This window comes from Pieris napi, chromosome 1, assembly GCF_905475465.1.
Source record: "Pieris napi chromosome 1, ilPieNapi1.2, whole genome shotgun sequence".
Lineage (NCBI taxonomy): Eukaryota > Metazoa > Arthropoda > Insecta > Lepidoptera > Pieridae > Pieris > Pieris napi.
Genome location: NC_062234.1, coordinates 13,193,619 through 13,218,660, shown reverse-complemented (window position 1 = coordinate 13,218,660; position 25,042 = coordinate 13,193,619). Strand labels below are relative to the sequence as shown.

Genomic DNA, 25,042 nt, shown 5'->3' with positions numbered 1-25,042 from the left:
AGATGTTACTAATTATAGCTAATTTATCGAAGTTAGTGTCAGCTGTCACCTTTTTGATTAGTTATGTAGTTCTCACTGTCAGTTATAACTTTAACTCGTAAAATGTGAGTTTTTTTTCTAGTAGTTACTAATTTACTATTACATACTTCTGTAATCTGTCAAGTAAAAGTGTGTCGCTGAAAATATTGAATAATTTAAAGCGTAAATTGAACATAATATTTCCAAATTCAACGTTTTGTACGAAAAACTGTATTAGCTTAGCCAACACAACACAAATAGCATATAAAATGGTAAGTATTGTTTTAATAAATTAAGTGCTTCTAATTATGCTCCATAGCAGTGTAGAAATTGACACGCTTATTGTTAACATCTCTATTTCAGTCGGTGTTGGAATTCTTAAAGGACCTCCCATCTTACAACGAACAAAATTTTACGTTGTTTAATACTGACAATGGTATTAGAAATAGTTCCAAGAGGCCTTCAATATACCTACCTACAAAAGACATTCCTTCTGAACAAAGTTGAGTAATTCTGTTTTTCCAGTATGGTGTTATAATATGTAATATCTTTCATTCAACAACTTGTAATAACTGGATAATTTTTTTTTAATTTAATCATTTTATTTCAGTAATTGTCACAGAAAAAACAAACATATTGTTAAGATACTTACACCAACAGTGGGAAAAAAAGGTAATATTTTATAGATCTTTGTTATTTAATTTATTTATTCATAATTGATTCTGAAGTCTTGGCCTAGTGGCTTCAGGGTGTGAATTTCATCCCTTGGGTTGTAGGCTTGATCCCCGGCCTCACTAATGTACTATGTGTACATTTAACACTTGCTCATATTGTAAAGAAAAGCATAGTGAAGAAACTGGTATGTCTCAAAATCCAAAATCCTACCCTATTAGATTACCTGCTGACCAAAGAAAGCGATATAATCTGTGGCCAAGACCCATATATGGTTGTAGTACCATTGGGTTATTTTTATTATTATTGATTCCAAAGATCATTACTAATCTCCTTTCTCTCTAACAGCTCAGTCACTATATTTAGTACCCATGGCAACATTACCGATTACTCCTTACATAGGCTTTTTTTTTTTCAGAATAATAACACTTCTCCTAAGAAACGGGATCTGAGTAGTGTTGAACAAAATGGAGATGAGAGGAATCCCCGTAAAAGACCACGGCTGAATTCTCCACATGACTAACTAATGTTTTCAATTTTAATTTCTCATTAATTAAGCATCAATACAATGCAAAATTTTATGAGTATGCTATTTAAAGTTATACTTTGAACCAATTATTTTATAATTACATTTAAATTAAACTTTACTTTAATACATGTATTGTTAATTTCAAGATGACTTAGTAGTAGAAAATAATAGCATACGAAGTAAATTATAAAAAAACCTTTCAACCCCTGAGAAATTATCTTATACTGTATCAGTAATGTACTATTAAGCAATAACATTTACCAATTACCTATGCATGTTTTATTTATAAGGATTTTTTGTTTTCTGGTAATCAACAAGGTAAGGATTTACTACCTGGTAATTAGGGTGGATTGCTTGTCTATATCTAAATAAATCTGAGAATCAGAAATATAACCAAACCAACAATCTTGTCTCAACTGCTTTCATAATTATGAAAAAATTGGTTTGATGACCTTAAAATTAGATTTGACTCAGTTTTAGACTTTAGAATACCAACTTTATGATTTATATAATATACGTATGATTTGATTATGTAGTATTTTTTAGTATAAAAATGTTTTTGTATAAATTTTGAAATTATATTTTATGTGCCCTGCACATTTTGCCTTGATTATAGATGAAGAACTCGAGATTAATTTTATTTTCATTCCTTAAAATATGTTTTAGAAAAACTACGTTTTTTAATACTATAGCATAAAATGGATGTAGTAAAAATCTTAAAAAAATATTTGTAACACTAAAAATTAATCACTTGCATAATTTCAATGTCATGGTTTAAATAAAACAACATGTAGAATGAAAATAACTTTATTTTAAAATTATACTTACTCCACAAATTGCAGAAAATTATACTGCAAACACTTCAAAACTCTGTATCTAGTGGAAATTTGAATCATCTTAATATTCTAATAATATTTTTTACTTAAAAATCTAAACACCAAGTTACTAGTACATAAAAGCATTATTAGGAATAAAACTTAAGACAGATATTATGTATACTTGATACTTTTTACTAATAAACATAAAATTTCTGGTTGTAACAGTAGTTTAAATTGCTTTTCATAAAATCAGTACTTATTTTTTTCCAATGATATTCAATGTCTCAAAACTTAAATCTAATCTTTAGCTGGAACCTCAATCACTCGTGGTTTGTCAATAATTCTAGCTGTGCGGTTACCCTTTTCTACAATGCCAATTATCCAGGCTTGGTAACCTTCCTGTTTCTCAATATCTTTACAGTAAGCTGCGGCCTGTTCTCTTGGTAAGCAGATAAGAAGCCCACCAGAAGTTTCAGGCGCATGGCCTTGTAACAACTGAAACATATTGCCACAAGCTTTGGCAACTGCTGCCATTTTAGCAATCACAGGAAGGTTATGAATAACAAATGAAACTTCATTTTTCTGGTGTGAAGCAAGGTTTTGAGCATGACCAAGCAAACCAAATCCAGTCACATCGGTAGATCCATGTGCATTATACTTATGCATAAGGCGAGCAGCAATTCTATTGAGCCTGCTCATAGAATCCATTGCACGATGATATGCTTTTCGTACATCTTCTTCAGATACTACCAGTTTAATTCTATTCCAACGTTCAGGTTGGTCGAGCCATTGGTGAGCATTTACTGCAACTTGAGTTCCAAGAGGTTTAGTAAGAACAAGTACATCTCCCATGACTGCATTGTCTGGTACTATATATTCATTGGGCTGGCAGATAGTGGTTGCTACCCCTCCAATAGTACACCATGGGTTGATAACGGTTTGACCTCCAGTAACAGATGTTCCTGCTTCCAAAGCAGAATCTTTGAAGCCACGCATGATAAGAGGGATAACAACATCCCGCTCTTTTTCAGTCATTTTAGTAGAGACACCCAATAGCATTAACATATTGTCACATTCAGTTACACCCATAGCATACAAATCACTAAGGACATTGGCACAAGCTATTTTCCCCATCATGTAGGGGTCGTCAACTAATGGATAAAAGAAGTCTGTAGTTTGAACCAAACACAATCCTCCGTGGCGGAGCGGAGTAACTGAGCAATCCAAACCAATTCCAATGCGTGGAATCGCCACATGCATAAATTGGTCATCTTGTTGGGAATAGTCTTGCTGCAGTGACTCGACAAGTTTAGACAATACATCTTGCGGTACTTTACAACTTCTTCCCTTGAGATCGGCGAATCTTGTAAGTCGAAAACTTGCTTCCAAGTCGTGAGCTACAGGGTCGAATGGTCGACGAAGCGCCAAAGTATTAGGGTTACCGGCCATCTCTAACTGTGCTGCAGCCAGCGAGTCTTGCGCTACACTCGACTGATATGACATTTTAATTGATAAGAATGCACTATTTTTATTTAGTTTTAATGAAATTAGCGTTAAACACCAAACCCAACACGCCGCCAAATGACGCTTGCAAAATGGCGTCTCTCTTACACAGGTAAAATGATGCGAGAAACAGACTATCAATTTAACTTCTGATTGGACGAAATATGATGTAAACAAGGATAGCCGCTTTATGATTGGTTGTTTTCATTTGCGATACACAAGCTTGTAGACGAAACAGACTTACTTTTTTGTTCATTCCATTCTACGAAAAGTTGATGTTAGAAGCAGGCATAAAGAAAGTAAATTCAATGCATAGACATTAAATAATTATAACAGTTATAAAATATATATAGTGATTATTATATATTTGTCTTATACTTATCTATTATACACTTATTTTTTTTACTTGTTTAACTATCAACTACTGTTTTATTATTTTAAAAAGAACAATATTATATTGCAATATATTCAATTATAAATGTTGTCAATTGCCAAATCCAAGGACTTCAACTTTTTCTAAAACTTTTTTGAATAATTAAAGACGGTTATAGGAATAGGAGTTTTCAATATATTTTTTTGTTTGTTGATTCCATTCAAATTAAACCAGGACATGCAATTAGTGTAAAAGTATTAAAATGGGTTCCAAAAACTGGCGCAAGGTGGAGAATGAAGATGGATATCCGTGCTACATTGAGTACGCAAGCAGCTTTCCCTTTAGGTCGGTTCTATAGATTTTTCGGTAAATAATATTGAACTTTTACTTTTAGGGAAATCAGTGGTGAAAAGGAGTTCAATCATCCAACGTTTAACAAAATCGTTTGTTTACTTGATGAATATGAAGATATAAAGTATAGTGCGTATAAAGTAGCATTTAAAATATTTACTCTGCAAAGACAACTAAAAGGTATTTCGTAGTTCGTATAGCGTATCACTATCGCTTTAATCTTTAAGACAGGCTTTTGTATTCTGACATGAATGTTCTTTTTAGTACCGCCACTTCGTATTAGTTCTGGTGTGTTTGCCAGACATCAACTAAGTCTTTCAGAGAGTAGTTTATCACTAGACACAGCAGAATTGGAGGCAGTTCTTGCTGATATTTATTTTGCAGCAGAGAAGGAAGGATTGTTTGTTGGTGATGTTGACTTGACTGTAGATCTTGTTATTAATCTACTGCTAAATGTTTATGATGAGTAAGTTTTTTGGTATATATGGTGGAGGCAACTATAAAATTTTGTAATAGTTTTTAAAACTTGGAAGGTGATTAAATTACTTGACAATAATAGCATTATGATACACATTTTTTATTATCTACATCTTAATCTACAGTAGATTTTAACTGTTCAATTAAGAAAATTTTAAATTTAGTTCTTTTTTCATATTTTATACTGTATATGTTAAAAAGAATATTACATTTACAATATAACATTATGTAAATTTTTTTTTTTAGAAAATTATTTTTGTTTTAGGAAAAGAAATACTCCAATAAGAGTTCTCGCGGCTAAAACAATATTAATTTTATTGAGTGAAGAGTCGGTTAAGGACAAATGGCTGGCTTTAGCTAACTGTTGTGCGGACCACAATGGTTGTGTATCTCCAAAAAGGTTATCTGCCTTATTACATCATGTTGTTGCTTTGACTAAGTATTTGGGTGGTAAATGTGATCAAGTTCAGACTGATATTGATGCTTGTTTTAGTAAGGTGAGTTTGATTCAAAACTGACTTTAAATCAAGTGTATATTAGGGTTTCTAATGCTTTAATTATTATGAATTAAGAGTTCACACATAGTTTCATAAATACTGTTTGGTGATAGGACTGTACTAAATCATGGCAAGTTTTTTTTATAAATACATGTTTACAGAGTGCTGGAATGCTAGGAATAAGCTGCCGTTTAGTAGCAGAATGGGGAGCCACCAGTTGTGCTAGTACTCGTTGGCTAATAGTTGTACAACAAGTGGTGTCGAGCCGGAATTGTGCTACAGCTAATGCTACATGTGTTGTTTGTGTTCAACCACTTATACAGGTAAAATTATGTCACAAATGTATAACCACACACATTATAAAAAATATTTAAGCATAGATTCAAACAAAAATATTTTATATAAATATGAAACTGATGAACAAAGTACCTCTCATTTGTTTAAATCCCTATTTGAAACTGAGGTTCTCAAATTGTCCCTGAACTTAATACTTTATATGCATTACATCAATCAATATAACATATCTACTGAATTTGCAGGTTTTGAAATTTAAATGCTCAAAGTGCACAGATTTATATTTCTGCGAGAAGTGCTATTTGTATGACAAAGATTTAAATAATATAACAGGTCACAAGAAGACACATATAGTGTATGAAGTAAATGATGGAGAAGTGAGTATGAACTTAAAAAGATGAATTTATTTACGTCAATATTAAAGGGAGAAATGATTAGATTTTTAATATATTATGTGTTTGTTATGAGTTCACGGCTTTATAAAATCTATGAAAAATCTGCATGCAAATAAAAATAAATTACTAAAAACACATATTATGAGATGTGTGGTCTTTTCAGTGAAAAAATTTTGTTTGCTGAAAAGTCTCGTAGATTTATCTAAATAATTCACGTTTTTATCCATTAAAGAAATTTATATAAACACATATTTAAATTTAGATATGAATTTGATTACCATGATGAAAGTGAAGTCAGAAACAACACTTTGTGTATTGTTACTTATGCTTACTTGTAATATACATTTAAAATATTTTTTACTATACATCTTTTAGATTAAACCCACAGAATGCCTTAGTTTTATAAAGGGCATAAAACGTTTCTTCTTCTGTACAAAGACTGGTAAGAAGAAGGCAAAAGGTACAAAAAAGACTGAAAAAGTAAGACAAGCCTCAGTTCGTAGGAAGAGCAAACCGGCCATATTTACATCAACGGTTGGTAAAGCTTCGGGCAATACTGCAAATAATCCAGCAAATACATTGCAAGACATAATTTCACAATTGGAAAATCAGACTAGGTAGGAATACAACTTTATATACAGGGTTATTGGTCATTCGAGGTATTTCCGTTAGGAGGCGATAGAGGTGACTATTTCCGATAGTTTAAACCCCCATTTTTGAGTAACGTGTTTTATTAATACTTTTAAACTCTTTTCATAATAAGTCTAAAATGCAACTGCATGAATTTATTTAAAAAATATCAATTTGAATCTTATTTTTTTGTGATAACGATTAAAACAGGTTATTTATCAAAATTAAAACTACAATTATCAGTCCAAATTAAAAAATGCGAAACGAATCACGATATTATTTCTTTTTTTTTTGCACTAAAATGCCTTAAAAAAGTTAAGAAATTTGTCTAGCAGATTCTTTTTAAAACATACCCGTTTTCTTACGTCTTTAACAATGCTTAACAACTACGAACTATGTATTTCAAACAAACTGATAAAAAGACAGGCGGAAATTTGTATTCAACCTAAACATCTTTATACCTTCCATAAAATTAAAAACAAAAATACAAATTATTTTTCCTCTACTGTTGGTCTATTATTTGTCAAAAAACATGCTTAGTGGTTATAAAAAAAATATATCCGGATAGTTGGAATATTATAAAGATTGGCCATTATTGTTTACCATTTCAGAGCCCTCAAAGAAATCTCCTGTCAATTAAAAGAAGTTGCGAAGGAATGTGATGACGAATTTAAATCAAAAGTGGACACGCATTATAATCAAATATCAGCACAGATTAGTAGGCTTAAGGAGTTAAAGGTAACTTGTTTAAACCTAATTTTTATTAAGAATAATAATTTTATAACAATAATTATGACTGATTAACTTAGCTTGCTTTATTTTCAAATTAGGGATTATTTTCAAATTAGGGATTATTTTCAGTTACAAATAATGAAGGGAAAAAACACATGAGAAATTTTATATTTTATTGAAGTTATACTTCTTTTGGCGCGTTAGGGAAATATGATGAGAGTAAATTTTTACAATGAGCGCGCAGACCGTCACAAAAAACCGACACTCGCACACCGTCCAAAAAACTGACACCCTGAAGTTACCATAGTCAACATTTTAAAATAAATATAATATCCATTTCTTTAATTATGTAAAAATTATTTTTTTGTGATATTTAAGTAAACTTTATTTAACTAGATAACGCGTTACAATAAAACTCTCAATGTATTAAATACCTTTTTTCTAATGTGAGAGTCGTTTTTTCTACAAACATAGAATAAAATTTTTGAAAAGATTTTTATCTTGTTACGGCAAAGAAGTATATTATAACTTCTAACACGGGTACATTAGTACACACACGTTTTTTTTCTTAATTGACGTGGACAATGACTTCAACTATAAGTGATTCTGTATTCTTTATTTTATAAATAAAGGAGGATGAAAAATATGTTTTTTTTTATTGCAAGAATTGTGAATGTTAAAAAGTTCAAACCCATTAATTTCAAATGCTATGAAAACATTGTACACAGTTTTGACTTCCTTTTTTTTAATTTGCTTAAGAAAAACATCCCATTCCAGGACAACCTAACTTTGGAACAGAAAACTGACAAATTGGACCGACCGCAAGCATTTGACCTCTTCAGCCCTATACCGATTGATGAAAAGCAGGCCAAGTTAACCAACCTTAACCAGCCCCGAGTTTTAAGTATGGATTCTGGAAATTTCTCAGTGGCTTCGAAGCATGATCAAGTTACAATTTCCAGAGATGCATTGAAACCCGTGGTCCAAGTCACATCGGACAGTATATCAGCGGTTTCTATGAATGACATGAGTAATTGGTATAATGGTTAGTAAAGTATTGATAACACCTTAAATTACTGATAATTTAATGGGTGTCTATGGGCTGCGTAGACTGCCCTTTTTGGTCGTCCCGCAAGCTCGTTTGCCCCCCTATTAAATAAAAAAAAATTGGTTGTTTGTAAAGTAGGTTTACGATCGAGATGTTTACGTGATAACGTCGATATTGGTGATATAAGTTTTTGGGAAGTAAGGAATTAATGAAGATAACAATTTTTTCAAATTTTAAATTACATCTATCGTTTTATTCACACTTTTGATGATAAATTTCGGGTGTAAAATGACAAGTTTACTTATTCGACTATGATATACATTTTTCTTCATACATTCACGGAATGACTGGCAGCGCTCGAGATGAGACGGGAGATCGGTCCGTCTCTCTCTCGTTATACCTGCGATCGCGCTCGTGAGGTTTTGGTGTGTCACAAGTTTCTTAACATGTCACCCGACCAAAACGATTTTAAAGACGTTATCACGTCAAAAAGATAAAAAATTTAACCGACAATTTTAAAGTATTAAAAAGTAGAATATGAAGTCAATTTAACTTATAATTTGTCGTTGTTTTTCGAAAATTAACCGATTAAATACTGCTGGGTTACTTGATATTGTATGAAATATTAATTTCATCCCATTTCTATTAAATTGAAAAGATCAATTTGTTTATATTTTAACGTAGTGTTATATATATAAAAAAAACTAACTCTTCATTATGATACAGAGCAAAGTAAATTTAAGAAAGTTTATATCCAAGGAGTATGTATTGCTATTTCTTGATCATAAAAATACTACTAAAACTTCACTAACATTGATTTTAAGCTCAAAATGCTCAATATGGAAGTTTAGATCTAAAATAAATGTTTTATTATTATAATTATGTATTACTGGGCTGTATTAGGGAGGCCCCTTTTTAACCTACTGTAAAAAAATATTGAAATATTTATTACATACTACTAAAGTAATATATAGTGAATTATCTTCTTTTTCCATAATGTATCTTCAATATTTTGCATGAACTGAACACTCTTTGATGAGCTTGGACAATATTTTTAGTTGTTCTATAAAAAGTGTTTCTTTTTTTAAATTTTGCATTGAAAGAGGCCTGGCGGGTCCTGTGGGCTGGGGCCTAGCTATGCTATTGCTCTGTGGCATATTTTAATTTAGGCGCCATTCTTATATTCATTTATTACATTTGGCATTTAGATATTTATAAACTGTATAAAACATAACAAATACCTATTAAAATCCATTGCCTAGTCGACTCATGTTTAAACAACCCTGATAGACGATTGCTGTATAAACTACAATTAAATAACGTCAATCAATTTTTCTTTACTGATAATTTCCAGACACAGTTGTATCAAAACACCCAACGAAAGGTCTCAACCAAACGTGTCAAAACTTATCAATAAACGAACAGCGGTTTTCGGCGGATATGCGTTCAGTCGAACAGAGCAATGACAAGATGAAGGAGTTGAATGCTGACCTTGACACAGTGTTGGATAGATTACAACAGATTTTGACACATAATTTTACTGTAGATGGTAAGTTATGAAGATATTTAATTTAACACGACAAATTTTTTAGTTTGTAGTGTATGTATGCCTGTTACTCTAGTTATCTCTGATTTCCACCATTTGATTTTTATTTGATTAAGATCCATATTCTAATTCGTATCTCAACTTACAGTCTCGTCTTGAGCGCTGTCAAATGTCAAACGTCAAACTGAAAAATGATTTAACACATTTAATTTAAATATGGACCTAAGAGTTAGTTGCTAGCTATGAATCTTTTGTTTTTTTTTTGTAATAGTTAACAGTAACAGATTTGTTTTGTTAAAACTATAATACTCTAAAACATAAGTTGGGGTTAAAGGACTTGTAACTAAAAAAATATTAAGAGATTGAAGAAAATTAATTTAATAGAGAGAAATAAGTGGATTATCAAATTGTGTTTATTGAAATTTGTTTTTGCTTTAGCTGTCAGAGACATTTTGACAGCACACATTTTGCATGATGGTGCAAAAATATACTGTTAGGGAATTATGAAATTCAAAGATCAAACTTGAAGGGAATGCCTTCGTGGTTTGGCCATGTAGACTATACTAGAGAAGTTAAAACCTATAAGCATGGTAATTGTCGTGAAAGTGGATAAAGCGTGGAGATCCGTAGTCTCTGCCTACCTCTTTGGGACAAAGGCGCGAATATATAAATAAAATAAATTAATATTATTTTCAGAATCTTGCTTTGACAACAGTCAGTTAAGGGAGACGGCAACAGAAATGGAAGGATTACTCGGAACTTTGATTCGGGGAGTTGAACAAAGAGCAACCTTTAATTCTAATGGGATGGTGTAAATCTATAAATGTTTGATATTATGCTAAAATGTCTAAAATTTATTTTGTTGTAATTGTGTAATTAAAAAAACTCATTTATAAAATAAATATTGCGACAAATTTTACGATGTATAGACAATACGTTTATATGTGTGTGGAGAATTAATGAATTAAGGTTCATAAGGCATATTAAATGAATAACAACAATGTTTTTCATCATAAACATAGAGTAACAAATAAGTGACTACAAGTATAAACCAATAATTGCTATATGTTCGTAAAATTAGGTCCGAATACAGGAGGAATTAATTTAGACGTCCATTTTCGGACATTGAGAGCTGCAGAAATTGATATTTGTTTTTGACAATTTTAAAATGAAATTTACTTGGACTTTTCAGAGTAAAGTAAAGACTGTGTTTTTTGATTATGACAACATAAGGTGATATTCAGAAATTCGCGCTAAGTCATCGTTTCTGAATTTTCCCCTTAGATTCTTGTACAAGCGACTGAAATATTAATGTATGACATAACAATTATGTGATATTTTGACATTCCAAAATATATTGTGAGTGTTTTTTACTAGCGTGTTTTATACGCATTATATCAATTAAATTTCTTCAATTAAATGAACTTATAATTTTAAGATGAACTACATTGACATTAATTTAAAGACTTTTCTTATTTTAATGGCTGGACCTACTTATGCATAGTATGTAAATTGTCAATTTTTTCTTATATATGTGTTTAAAATATAAGTTTAAATTATCAACGAATTAGATGAACGTAGATCTGATTTCTTTGATCTCATCAACAATTTGATATTCCTTAAGTTTTTATAAATAACAGCATAATGACGATAGAAGAATCGCTTGCGATTCTTAATTATAACATAGATACTCACCTGTATCGGTTACTCAAATTCTGTATCTACCCTCGAAGTGGATATTTTTTGTAAATACCCCACAATTGTTTTGTTGTGCATACCCACCTGATATTTTTCTGTATACTAATGAATAGTTGTGTGTTATTCGCCGTCCATTGGTGCTCAATAAATATAAGCTTTAATTAGAAGAAAAAAACACATTTATAAAAGTAACATGCCATATAATTTGTAAAAATTTACATTCACATATAAGTTATATTAAAATATATTATTTAGGTTAAGCGTTTGGTCAACCTATAAGTATAGAATGTGCGTGTCTTTTAAATAAAAAAAATTATATACAGCGTAAAAGAAATTAATCACCACCGGAAGGGGAAGTGAATCCGCGTGATATTTGATTTTTTACCGCTTTAAATTCTTTTGGAAAACCGCGATCTCTTCTACTCAAATACGAATATTCTGTGAATTATGTATAAATTGAATTGGAAATGCTTGAATCTTATATTATTTTAATGGAAAAATAGTAATCTAATATTTTCCAAACTCATTTGGAACACTTTCCCAACCGGTGGTGTCAAAAATTATACTCAATATAAACTTAGTTTTGCCAAACATTCTTTTAGATTAAATTTTTAGATTTTTTATATTGATATTTTATAGTACTTAAACTACAGACGTATACCGGTTTCACTAGTAACTTACAGATTTTGTATCCGTAAGTTATTATTGGAAATCGGTTATTTAAGCCTAATTTAGCAATTCAATTGCCTAAGCACAACCTAGATTAAATTTACAATTTATGTTAATAAATGGAATCTCTTAAGGACGGGTTGTTTTATTTATCTACATTTGGATATATTTCGTAATAACTCCTATTAATAACTTAATATATAATATTATTGCAATGTTAGCTCACTGTTAACCAGTTTAATGCATCGATACTATTGATTACCTAAAGGCTTTAGTTTTAAAAATCCCCAATAGGTGGCGCTGTAATATGTTTTAAATACTAACGACTTTTATAATGACATTTCACTATCACATCAATATGTGGTCGGCTATTTAATTATGAACCATAACGTAATACACTTAAGGCCTACAATGGTGTAGTATATATGAGAGCCAGCTTCTACAAGATACAAGAACGTTATACTAATTCCGTTTGCTGCTATTAATGAGGTATTTACAACAATGTGTCAGCAAGTGTTTCTCTTTTTCTGTTGAACCGTTTTGATGTATCGCCGTTGGACCATTTCGCTCGCGGGTGTAGATATCCAAGCCATATTGACCTGTGAATCATGTTTTGTTATTAATCAAAGGGTTCAGGATGGGCTGTACAAGATTTATAAATTTTGGCCTTGTCATAGAGTCTGTGGGTAAACAGAATCGGCGCTTATGCCAATTACGCGTCATTTCATTTATTCACAAAAATATACTTTTTACTTAATCAAGATACCGTCGAACTATAATGACGAAATAGTGGGGTCAGTATAATAAAAAAGATTTGGCATTACAGCAACCTCTATCTCACGGCAGTAAAATAACTTTTCGTCCAAATAAAGATTCTACCAAACGTATTCTAAAACTCAGACTCCAGAACAAATAGTTTGACAAATCTTGAAAGAAGATTTAAGTTTGAAGGCACATAATTATAATTATACCGCTTGATGATGCAGCTCATACTTGAAGTACAAAAAAGACCCCGAAAAGATCTTTGCTCAGTTTCTTTGATAATTTGTCTTAAGGGGAATATTAATGTTCTGTATAGTTGTGTCTTCTGTGCATCACGCGCCATCATTTTATGGTAGACATGCTGGTTTTCTTACGATGTTTTTTTTCATACGGAAAGCGTTAATAATTCATTAGAAAAAGGCATAGCCGGGATTCGAACTCATGACTACAGAGTATGTTATGTTGTTCCATGGTAATTGCTCACCTTCTTCCGGGAAAGTAATATAGAAGGACACAATGTCATCAGACGCGTTCTGGTGGACATACTTTGAGAGGCGCTTTTCATCAACTCCGTTCTTGTGTAAGGTCGCCATGAAGTCCGCTAGAGGGCGCGACATGCGGAATTGTATCTCTAGTTCTCGCCCCGCAAATACTAATGCTTCCTGTTGATAGTCAAAACACTTAACTATGAAAAAGGAAACAGTGGCACTAAAATCTTTAGGTCTGGGCCTCAGATGTCTGAATCTACTTGTGAATTTCTACTAGGCAAGTAGGTGATCAAAGATCCGTGCCTGACACACGTCGACTTTTTTGGGTCTAAGGCATGGCCGGTTGCTTTGTGACGTTTTGAGCCAGGGTTTGAACCAACAACCTCAGGGATGAGAGTCTCATGTTAATGCCACTGGCCTAACATATCTATTAGATTGGCATACGCAGAGGAAAATAATACTTATTGTTTTTAATAGATAAAAACTAAATTAGACTACTTTAACAAAAGCTAATACATTTTATCACAAAATAAACCAATTTTTTAAACAAGTCTACAATTTTTAAAGTACTTATTAACCAATTACCTGATGCGTAATAGGGACGAGTCCAAAAAGCCTAGTAGCCTTTGTAGGGCCCCACTCACCGCTCGCGCAATCTGGTAGCGGTACCATAACAGTCTGCAGCTCTGCACAGCATATCTGCGTTTAACATTTTATTTTATAACTATTTTCCTAAAGTTATTTATTACATTATTGCATAATAACAATGTATAACTAACGTATTTTTTTAATTTTATTTATCAAAATGTTTATTCAAACAGTTCCTGCGTTTATTGAGTTATCGTGGCAATTGATGGAAATTATTAATATGAGACAACTAATGAGACTTGGCCCTGTTCTTTAAAAAAATACCACTTAAAATGTGCTCCACACATTTCGACACGTTTCATTGACTAGTAACATAAAAATTCTTTTTTAACTATTAGTAAATCGTATTATACTATTAAGCCTATTGCCCGTCTATTATCTTTAATTCAATAGATTGATCAGTCACCTCCTTTTTAAAATTGTTATACGTAATTGGTTGACTCAAACAGAAGGCTACTATTTCTGTAAATACATTTATTTTGCCCATGGTACAATTACCTTAAATTTGCAGACACTCTTGAACTTCATAGGTTCCCCTGTAAGGTATTCCCGAGGAGTGACAGCGTTCGCGAAGATGTCCAGCAAGAAAGCTCCGCTGCAGGGTGCGTGCACACGGAACGACACGATGTTACCCACTACGGACTAAAAGTACTAAATGTTAAATTATTTATTTTAAAAAGGCACACTAACCAAACACATACATACACAGAGAACACAAGACATAAAAAACACACAATACATGAATGTGACAATGACAAGTGTGCACAAAATTTAAAGGGAAACTTTACAATAAGAAAATAAATAATACAATAAAAATAAACGACACAAAACTAGATTAAGAAATATGGAATTTAAGAATATATTTTACAGCACACTATGCCAAAATATAAAAAAATAACGAAACCATAGCGCACAACAAATTAAACACAAAATAACACGTATTCAGATGGAAAATATTACCAACGAGTCTCTTTCCGCTATTCCTTAGTTAAACTCATTTGGGGCCACGGAAGGAATTTTATTAGTTTATAGTAAATTACTTTATTCATGTACCTGCATGACAAATCTCTTAAGACTAACTCCGTCGAAGCCGTCTCCTTCAGTGTCGTAGAACTTGAGGTTGTAGTGGAAGATAAGTGAGCTCTGCATGTGTGCCGGCATGGCTATACGCATAGTCGCCGCACCTGTATAAAGAAGTATTAGTAACAAATAGTAAGAAATACCAAAAGATGTAGCACGTTTCGAGTGATTGTCATTGGTTGAATAAAATATTGAGATGCGCCTCTTATTGGAATACATACATGCTTGTAGTTAATAATCCGCCATTGTTTTTTTCTTTTATTCAACAGTGTTTTGTTAATTCAGAATTTTTCGTTTCAGTACACAAGAGAGTCTTTCCTTTTATATAAACTGTAAGTAGTGTTATTACACACTTTCTTATGTTAATATTTAGTAAATTAGGATAGTTTTAAATTACATATGTACTTATTATTCTTAGTATTGAGTTAGGCTAGATCGTACTGTTAATAACAATAATGTTAACTGTCTCTTTATGCAGAGAAAATTTATATTAAAAAAAAAGAGTTATCTTAATTAGCCAAATAAAATGCCTCTGTAAAGTACTACAATTCGAGTCATAAATCAAAATTACGGTGTCTCTTCTACTCACAGGCTATTTCATATAGAATATTATACATTTAAATCTGACTTTTTTTCTTTCTAAACGGAATTTTAACTTACCAGTTGAGTCTGTAAACATAACAGCTTTAGTGTTAGGATCGCTAAAGTAGAGTCCATATCTGAAGAACAAAGACCTGACGAAGGGCAGCTCCTCAAAGTCGTGAAGAGTGATGGGTGTCTTTAAAAGCTGCCAGTCCGGCTGCAGCGGGTAAAACTCGTAGATGAACTCTCGTGGGTCCGTTAGGAAGTAGTGATCATCATATTCGTACCTATAAAACGGTTTTTGTAAAAATGTATCACCATATTTTCTATCTAATATTGGTCTGTTTGGCGAGTTGTTATAACCTCCATATTTGACAGAGCACTTTATATTCTCAAGTTTGAAAACAGATATAGAAAAGTTATTAATACAAAATTCAAACTTAGAACATAATATTACATATAAATAAAACAAGAAAACATACAACCTAAACGCTTTTATTACACACTAGCTTGTGCCCGTGACTTCGTCTGCGCAGGATTAATACTTTAAGTAGCTTATATTAGCGTGACGTAGAAAAAAACTACTTAAGATATTGACTATTTAAGATGAACATTTCCATTATACAATACATATGTGTAACTCGGTTTTGGCAGCGCACGCCAGAATAGCTCGAAGATGGTAGATTTTTTCCTACTTACTTGATATTTTTGACGATTCACTCAATATCTTTATAAATCGTAACCTATGTTATTATTCTGATGTATTAGCTATATTATTTAAAATCCATTCAGTAGTTTTTACGTGAAAGAATAACCAACATCCATATCCATATTTACAAACTTTCGCGTTTAGTAGGATTATTAATAATGCGATCCTGTGAGCAAGACGCGTGTAAATGGTGCTTCCCTAAGTATATTTGTAACTGCTAGCAACGCTTACCATTCCTTTTCATACCTTATTTGGCACTCGCAGCCCCAGTCTTTCAAATACAAACAATATACCTGCCCTAGTAGGCATACTCCTTAATTTAATAGTAATTCCGAATCCAAGTTTTCGTACCACGTAATTCGAGTATCATTTTTAACAACAACAATAAAAATAACTTTTTTAAAAGTTTTTGTATTAAAAAGACAAACTCACCTTAAACTATCACTCTTCCCTCTATTGCCAGGTTTAGGTGCATCCTTAGCATTGACGAGATGTCTGGCACCCCAGTTGCATTGCACAAATCTCCAGGCTCCTGCCACATACACCGCGTTCCAGGAATTTCTGAAGCGGTTGTCTTCAAAGCGCACGCCTGGCTGGTACCCGGCTGACTTGCTGTAGCCTTTTATAACTACACAATGGAGACCGGCGTAGCTGAAGTTGATAAGTTCGTTATTTGTAGTTTATTGAAAATTATTTCTTTTTCAATTTATCTTTTTATATTTACTAGTGTTATATGAAATAAATTATAGCGATTGAATTTGTAGGAAGTTATCAGTCTTAAATAAATCGTGTATAGTCTCAAAAAAAAAATGTAAATTCACATTGATCAGTTACAAAAAATAGACCGCACAATCAGTCCTATAAAATAGGCAAATGTTATATATCATGATGAGATAATAATAAGAATAATTAATTATAATTGTTGTCAAAACTTATGATCTAAATACTCTCCGATGCTATAAAGCCACAGTTTTAAAGGCATTTAAAACTTTACCCTTCCCTTAAAAGCATTACACGACAGTGATCCATAACTTCTAGGAAGGTGATTAAATTTAAATATGAAGCGCCCACAATCTCATAAGTGAAATATCTCCTGACAATTCTCTAGTCTACATAATACGTTATCTATGTAACCTATCATAGATAAAATATAGTTCAACAGATTCAAAATGTTTGATCAATGGTCTGAATCTTCTGTGGATCTAGCGGTATTAAATTACCTGCAAAGCCTCTTGAAGAGGACATGGTAACTCTCTGTGCCGTGTTTGATGCCTCGTAGCAGGCCCAATGGTGAATCTCCTCGGAGGTTGTCATCAAACTGTATGTTGTTGAGATTTTTGACAGTTATCCAACGGAAGATTGTTCGCGCCTTTTCCACATCCGTCGCACATCTCCCAACCAACTGCCGGACTAGATCCGTGAATGTCTTTTGATCTTCTTGAGCCACCTGAAAATTAAGAAGGTAGGAAGTTATTACTTGCTAACGATTATGACAAGAAATGAGAAATATTATTACTGAAATTTTCAATTCAAATAAAATGAGGAATGTAATATTGGTAAATTTAAAAATTAAAAATTTTAGTTTTGTTTGATTTTAATTATTGAATAATAGATTCTGCTGATGTTGGCTACGCAAAGGCATTTTGACTTAATGAGTAGCCACGTTTAATTCACTCATAGTATACATTTTTATAGATACATAATAAAACTATATATTTATCATGTATACTTACAGAAATTGCAATTTTATCGACATCTGAAAACTCCATAGGGTCTGTGTATATGTGGAACTTAGAGACTAAAGGTGGTTGAGGTGGAGGAGCCCTAGCAGGGTAGGGCGGTGCTTCTTCTCCGTCGAGGTATAGAGAGGATTCTGCCATGTATTCAGACCTTCGCTCCTGTATCAGCTCCATCATTTCGTGACTCTGCTTTTCTACTAACGCAGCCGTCGCAGCTCTGAAATTTATAATTTCATTTTGACTATGATAATAATTGTTAATTTTTAACTTTTTTCTTACTAAAGTTTTCAGGAAATCCCTTTTCCATCCGTTGCCTTCATGATCATCAAATCAAGTTTCCTGATTTTAATTGTACTATTAATTTAACGAATATAGGTATTTATTTATAAATAAATAATTAGAAAACTGGAAATTTTGATTATTTTCTCCGAACGTTATTTTGAAACAAGCTATTATTATTATTTATTTTAGTTACATTTATATATTTATGTATAGCTAATAAATAAACCCATGCTTTACTTAAAGAGTCATGTCTATGTCTGAGGAGATTTAATTTCAACAGATATTAATATTTGTAACGAATTTCACAAAAAGATCTACCGATGGATTTAAACACAAATAAAAGTTTGAAAAAAGATTTACTATCTACATTTATTTTAAGAATAGGAATAAGAATAATTTTATATTTTTACCTTTCATGTTCCAGCATCTTTCTAGTTAGACTCTCTTTTTTCTTATCTCTTCTTAAAGTCATATTCTTCTCTAGATCTGCTCTTTCCTGTTGATGCCGTAACGTTAACGCACCTAATTCTGAATCAGGTCTTCTTTTCTTTATCTGCATCTCTTGCTGAAATCTGTTCGTCAATCGTTCTAGCTCTCTTTCCCACTCATCCTGGAAGAATTTTTTATATATTTAATATTTTCTTTAGAAATTCTCTTTAATTCGGGCAATCTGGCTTCAAGTCATTACATAACATATATTATTGAAAACCATTCTTTACCTGTATCTCCTCTCGAATTCTTCTATTCTCTTCTTCTCTGTGTTTTGAGAATTTTCTATATAGATCATCTTCTTCCTGTCTGTGTTTCATTTCAAGCTTTGTCTGTTCATCTCGATCCTGTAAAAATATAATTAAATTAAATTCTATTATATTTTAAGCAAAGTCCAGTAGTAGACAAATATATTTTTCCTTTCTACCATCTCGCTCGGATCAAAGAAAACATCGTGAACCGACATGTCTAATATCCAAAACTCGACACATTAGATATGATATTGAAACTTTTTTTTTATATACACGGGGGCCAATGGGAGACTCACTTGACACACACTCTCAAATCCTGAGGGCTCGCGAGTGCGTTGCCGGCCTTTTAAGAATTGGTACGCTCTTTCCTTGAAGGAAAGGGTCCCTAAGTCGACCTAAGTCGGGCAGTTGGTTCCACATAATGGAGCGCGGCAACAAACTTAGTTCACTAAGGAGAGGTCAATTAATATTTATACCTTTATTTCCAATACTCGTTTCGACGGTCAGCACTCAGCACAAGACAGTTATGTCGCGTTTAATCGGTTTTAATTATCGCTAGGACTTGTGTTGAGATTTATAGCCATAATACACTTTTTAATTTAACTTTCTATGTTTACGAAATGCGTGTCTTGATTGATGACACAAGAAAGAGATTGCGTGTGAAAAGCCGCAACAATAATGGGCGCAGTATTTTGTCCTAACTCCCAAGCAATTGTACTTCCTAAACCATGTGAAATTTGTATAATCTGCACTGATTTTAACTTTGATTTCCTTGAATGATAAAAGTGAAATTTAATGAGACCGTAAGTTCCGTTTTTGGGCATGAACATGTGATTGGAATTATATATGTTAAATGAGGAACATTATTTTTAATGATACAGAATTTAAATGTATTTTTATTCATCAGTTATTTAACTGGAATAGCAGTGATTTTTGTAGCTAGTTTAGATGCCAAAAGCTTGCGGCTTACCAGTTAAGTTTACTGGTAAAATGCATTTAACAACTTTTTTTAGTCAATTAAAATAAATTTAGAACTTACTGAATTGTTTTAATTATTTACTATCTTTGACCAACTAAGAAAATTTGGTCTGAACGAAAAACTATGCTATGGACGCAATAAATGTACCTAATGGTAATTTATCAGATTTTACCAATTTTATGTAAAGAAAATATGCATGCAATAATTTAATGCAGTTTTCTTTATCTAAAACTAAAGGTTACTCAATTTGCTATCAACAGCGATTACAATAAATCGTAAGTTTGTTCGCTTTACAGTCTTTTATTTTTTAAGATTAGCACCATCAATTACGCGAACTTGTCGCGAAATTACAATTTTAAGAGCACCAAATCTGACATTTCAGATGAAATGTTCGTTTTAACTGCACGGCTATTTACCGTATGACACTACAGTACGCCTTCAGGTGGTAATAAAAATTCCACTCTCTATACCTAAGCATAATTTCCTTCGTAGTAAATTGACCATGAAAAGACGTGAAAGTTTACTACATTGCAACAATTTACGCAAATTGTCGGTTTATGTCATAGAAGCAGTGGAGCCTTTAATGAAAATTAATCAATTAAATACAATTTATAAATGTACGAGTATATGTTATATAAAGTAGACTTATCGTCAATAAAAATTATATGAATAAATTTACATTGACTGACAAGAAACTCTTTGCCATCCTTTTAAAATAATTCAGAAGCTTCATAGACATCGATTTGTGAAAGAATTAAAGCGAAAATAATAATTTTCTTGTCCGGTCATACTAGTGTAATTTGCAACTCGATACTACTAAGTACTACCTACTATACATCGATAATGTTTTCTTAAATCTTTCAAAACAAAACATGTGCTTACTTATGAGGCATACTTTTAAAGATTCAATAGCGGTCATCGATTAAAGAGGTCATATGAAATGATTAAATAACTTGTTTACATTTTAAGTTCTTTAATAATTATGACATCTTTTCCATATACTTGGTACGCTAAAGAATGTCGTGGAGCAACGGCCCATATGAAGCTTTACATCAAGAACAGAAGAGTAGTAATTAACTGTCTGGTTCATATATAATTATATAATCAATGAATTTAATCAATTAAATGGGCGAGGTTATGACGCGATGATAAGTAAAGTGACGTAACGGATCGGTTACTTATTCTCGAGAGTACCATTCAAGGTATTATTCTTTACGTTGGTCAAAATAGTCATTACATCATTGGCGACTTATGTAGGTCATTGCGGGCTATTGTGAATGAACATATTTGTTGTGAATACAAAAAGGACCATTATAGCTATAAACACGCATGATAAATACATATTTAGTAAACATTCAACTCATTGCTACTAATCGAACCTCTTTAACTCTATTAAATTACCTAAAGGAGACCAAGTCGTGACAGTAAATATTACATAAATTTTATTAACAATAGCAGGCATTATCATTCATTATGCGCGTTTTTATCAAGTCCGCGACCCGAGCGACGAATTTGTTTTTGTACGATTTAATCAGTGTGATAACGGTACTTATTATCGTCAGTAGCGGGCCAACAACTTGTCAACCGGTCGTGTATAATAATTACAATTCACAACGAGAAAATGCTCAAACTACTCAGGGGTATACGGCGATTAAAGAACCAAAATCGGCAATATCACGGCGCTACAGTTATAGGTAGCGAGCCGAATAAAAATGACCCCTACTACCAAGAAAATAAGGATAGAATGGACGAACTTGTTGAGGAACTTCGTCAAAAAACAAACGTTGCTGTCAAAGGCGGACCCGATGAGGCGATAAAAAGGCACACGGCGAGAGGAAAATTGCTTGTACGCGACAGGATTAACCGGTTAGTGGACGAAGGGAGTGATGTCTTAGAACTAAGCACGTTAGCCGCAGACGGCTTGTACAAAGGCCAGGTTCCGAGCGCGGGAATAGTCACAGCTATAGGCAAAGTTCAGGGTCGCGATTGTATGATCGTCGCGAATGACGCGACAGTTAAAGCCGGAACATACTTTCCAATTACCGTGAAGAAGCATCTACGGGCGCAAGCAATTGCACAGGAATGTCGACTTCCGTGTATTTATCTTGTCGACTCGGGCGGCGCTCATTTACCGGACCAGGCTGATGTGTTTCCAGATAGAGAACACTTTGGCAGAATTTTTTATAACCAAGCCAATATGTCAGCGGATGGAATACCCCAGATTTCCGTTGTGATGGGATCGTGCACAGCAGGAGGAGCTTACATACCGAGTATGTCTGATGAGAGTATAATTATTAAAGAACAGGGCACTATTTTCTTAGCTGGCCCCCCATTAGTCAAAGCAGCGACAGGAGAGACCGTGTCATCTGAAGACTTAGGTGGCGCTGACCTGCACTGTCGGCAGTCGGGAGTCACAGATCACTTCGCATTGGACGATGAACATTCTTTATGTTTAGCAAGGAATGTAGTCGCAAATTTAAACTGGAACAATGATCAAAAAGCAAGGATATACCCTACGAATGTCGATGAACCCATTCACGATATCGACGATCTGCACGGCATTGTAGGAGCAAATATACAACGACCTTTTGACATCCGTGAAGTTATAGCTCGTGTTGTTGATGGCAGTAGATTCCACGAATTCAAACAACTCTATGGAGAGACTTTAGTATGCGGCTTCGCTTCTATTTATGGGCATCCAGTTGGTGTAATAGGAAATAATGGTGTATTGCAATCGGAAGCTGCTTTGAAAGGCTCACATTTCATTCAGCTTTGCGCGGCACGTAAAATACCGTTGCTATTCCTTCAGAATATAACCGGTTTTATGGTGGGAAGGGAAGCGGAGGCTGGTGGTATTGCTAAGAATGGTGCGAAAATGGTGACCGCCGTGAGTTGTTTCAAGGGCCCTAAAATAACTGTTCTTGTTGGAGGCAGTTTCGGGGCAGGGAATTATGGTATGTGCGGTCGGGCTTATTCGCCGAGTTTCTTATATATGTGGCCAAATGCGAGAATTTCAGTGATGGGTGGTCCTCAGGCGGCGACTGTGTTGTCTTTAGTATCTAAAGATAAAGCAGAGAGGTCGGGCAAGGTATGGACTGAAGAAGATGACAGGAGAGTTAGAGCACCTTTAGAAAATCAATTCGAAATGGAAGGAAAGCCATACTTTAGTACAGCCAGAATATGGGACGATGGAATCCTCGCTCCAAGGGATACAAGAAAAGTTATAGGACTTAGTTTATCTGCGGCATTAAATGCGCCATTTAAAGAGAGTAAATTTGGTGTGTTCAGAATGTAAGATAAGTTTGTTAATTAATGTAAATTCTCTTATCAGTGGTATGTACGAATTCAAGACTGATATACAAATTACATATACTATTATAATAAAGTATAATACTTCAACGTATCTATTACACAATCTCAAAATATAAGATCTTATAATATAATGTTATTAAATATTATCTGTAACGCAAGTATAATAAAATTATTTTTGTTATCAAAGAGTATCACTACAGAAATCTCGATCTTTTTATAATATTGGACCTACTTTCTGTATAAATATATATAAATATTCTGCGCATCTGTTTTCATTAAACTCCTCCTAAACTGCTGGACCGATTTTGATGAAATTTGTGTTTCAAGTGGATTGTAGAATACTTTGATCTAAAAAGATTAATTTCTTTTTATTCTTGTTTATTATTATTATTCGTAAGAATGAACCAACATTCTTGTGTTTTGTATTCATTGTCGCTATATATATTAAAAAATCCAGTAAAATAAAAATAAAATTAGGAAAATCGGCACCTAATAGAACGCAGTCTTTGCTACAATGTCGTTGACGTTGACAATTGACAAATAGGGTTCTAAAGTTTAATGACAATCGAAAGAGAATGTTAACCGCAATCATAACAAGAACAATGGCGCTACAAAAACAATATCCGCAACTACATTTATATGCAAATGTACGCACCGACTACGCTACGATTCACATGTTAGATACAACGGTTGTTCTGTTGTGAAGTCAAGTGTTTTTGTTTTACCGCAACGCAGACTGATTGTAATTGGGTCATGGTTTTTTTAATTCAGCAAAGAGAAATCAAAACATATTGATGTTATTGAATTTCGGGATTTCATATTATGTGTCTGTTTTATTAATTTTTGCAGATAAATAAAATATTAATGCTGTGGCTGTAAAATAATTGAGTCACCCAGAACCCAAGTTTATTCTAAGCATTACCTGTTTTTAAACCATACGAAAATTTAAAAATAAGTTGCAATTTGTACACATCACCACAGATAAATAACAATTAACAACAGAGTGTTCGAATCGAACCGATTCAAATCAAACCGATATTTAAAATACCATAGACAGTCATAAATGATCTACTATACATCATAAATACCGCATGTTACATCTTTACGCTTTCCAAGCACGGTGGTATGTTTTTTACTCGGAATTCTTTATAAGAAACCATCCATGATGCGCACACTAACTAGATAATTACCGATTTATATGCCGAATGGACATGCCCTGCTTCTAATTCTTCCATTTTGTGCTGTAATAGCTGTGATCAATTACAGATAACGTTTTTATTGAATTCCCAATTGAAACTGTCATCTGTCTATATCACCAAAGACAATTATAGTTTACATGGTCAGTACAAATGACAAACGTAAAAACTTAAGTTGTCTATAAGCTGTGGTATTCTTTACACAATAAAAATAATGCGTTTAATGTTTTTGTTTACTAAATTTGATCGTGTATCAGGAGCCAGCTTTTTATTTA

General features: G+C 32.8%; 5 protein-coding genes across 8 annotated transcripts in view; 3 read left to right on the top strand and 2 right to left on the bottom strand.

Moving 5' to 3' along the window:
- The first annotated feature begins 110 nt into the window (after positions 1-110).
- On the top strand, positions 111-1,848 carry LOC125063759 (DET1- and DDB1-associated protein 1). Its single transcript, XM_047670366.1, has 4 exons — positions 111-290; positions 382-520; positions 629-690; positions 1,109-1,848. Exons 1-4 carry the CDS (start codon positions 288-290, stop codon positions 1,211-1,213), a joined length of 309 nt encoding a protein of 102 aa, XP_047526322.1. The 5' UTR covers positions 111-287; the 3' UTR covers positions 1,214-1,848.
- A 162-nt stretch (positions 1,849-2,010) lies between these two features.
- Positions 2,011-3,644, bottom strand: LOC125063740 (inactive selenide, water dikinase-like protein). Its single transcript, XM_047670329.1, has one exon. It carries the CDS (start codon positions 3,538-3,540, stop codon positions 2,335-2,337), a length of 1,206 nt encoding a protein of 401 aa, XP_047526285.1. The 5' UTR covers positions 3,541-3,644; the 3' UTR covers positions 2,011-2,334.
- A 375-nt stretch (positions 3,645-4,019) lies between these two features.
- LOC125051794 (dystrophin-like) lies at positions 4,020-11,911 on the top strand. Its single transcript, XM_047652388.1, has 11 exons — positions 4,020-4,234; positions 4,308-4,444; positions 4,529-4,730; positions 5,007-5,238; positions 5,400-5,561; positions 5,778-5,909; positions 6,303-6,544; positions 7,169-7,295; positions 8,067-8,334; positions 9,692-9,886; positions 10,580-11,911. Exons 1-11 carry the CDS (start codon positions 4,176-4,178, stop codon positions 10,696-10,698), a joined length of 1,875 nt encoding a protein of 624 aa, XP_047508344.1. The 5' UTR covers positions 4,020-4,175; the 3' UTR covers positions 10,699-11,911.
- A 196-nt stretch (positions 11,912-12,107) lies between these two features.
- LOC125051572 (hillarin) overlaps positions 12,108-25,042 on the bottom strand; it is a 41,637-nt gene continuing 28,702 nt past the window's right edge. For all 4 annotated transcript variants that reach the window (XM_047652118.1, XM_047652029.1, XM_047652273.1 and 1 more), the window contains exons 5-15: positions 19,260-19,376; positions 18,951-19,150; positions 18,253-18,475; positions 17,740-17,966; positions 16,952-17,170; positions 15,889-16,097; positions 15,202-15,332; positions 14,647-14,790; positions 14,086-14,199; positions 13,497-13,674; positions 12,108-12,849 (exon numbers count right to left, since the gene is read on the bottom strand). In XM_047652118.1, the coding sequence (XP_047508074.1) occupies positions 12,713-12,849; positions 13,497-13,674; positions 14,086-14,199; positions 14,647-14,790; positions 15,202-15,332; positions 15,889-16,097; positions 16,952-17,170; positions 17,740-17,966; positions 18,253-18,475; positions 18,951-19,150; positions 19,260-19,376 (1,899 nt within the window). In that variant the 3' untranslated portion in view covers positions 12,108-12,712. The remainder of the gene's footprint in view (positions 12,850-13,496; positions 13,675-14,085; positions 14,200-14,646; positions 14,791-15,201; positions 15,333-15,888; positions 16,098-16,951; positions 17,171-17,739; positions 17,967-18,252; positions 18,476-18,950; positions 19,151-19,259; positions 19,377-25,042) is intronic.
- Positions 21,804-23,752, top strand: LOC125051865 (probable methylcrotonoyl-CoA carboxylase beta chain, mitochondrial). The gene has a single exon (XM_047652508.1). It carries the CDS (start codon positions 21,881-21,883, stop codon positions 23,552-23,554), a length of 1,674 nt encoding a protein of 557 aa, XP_047508464.1. The 5' UTR covers positions 21,804-21,880; the 3' UTR covers positions 23,555-23,752.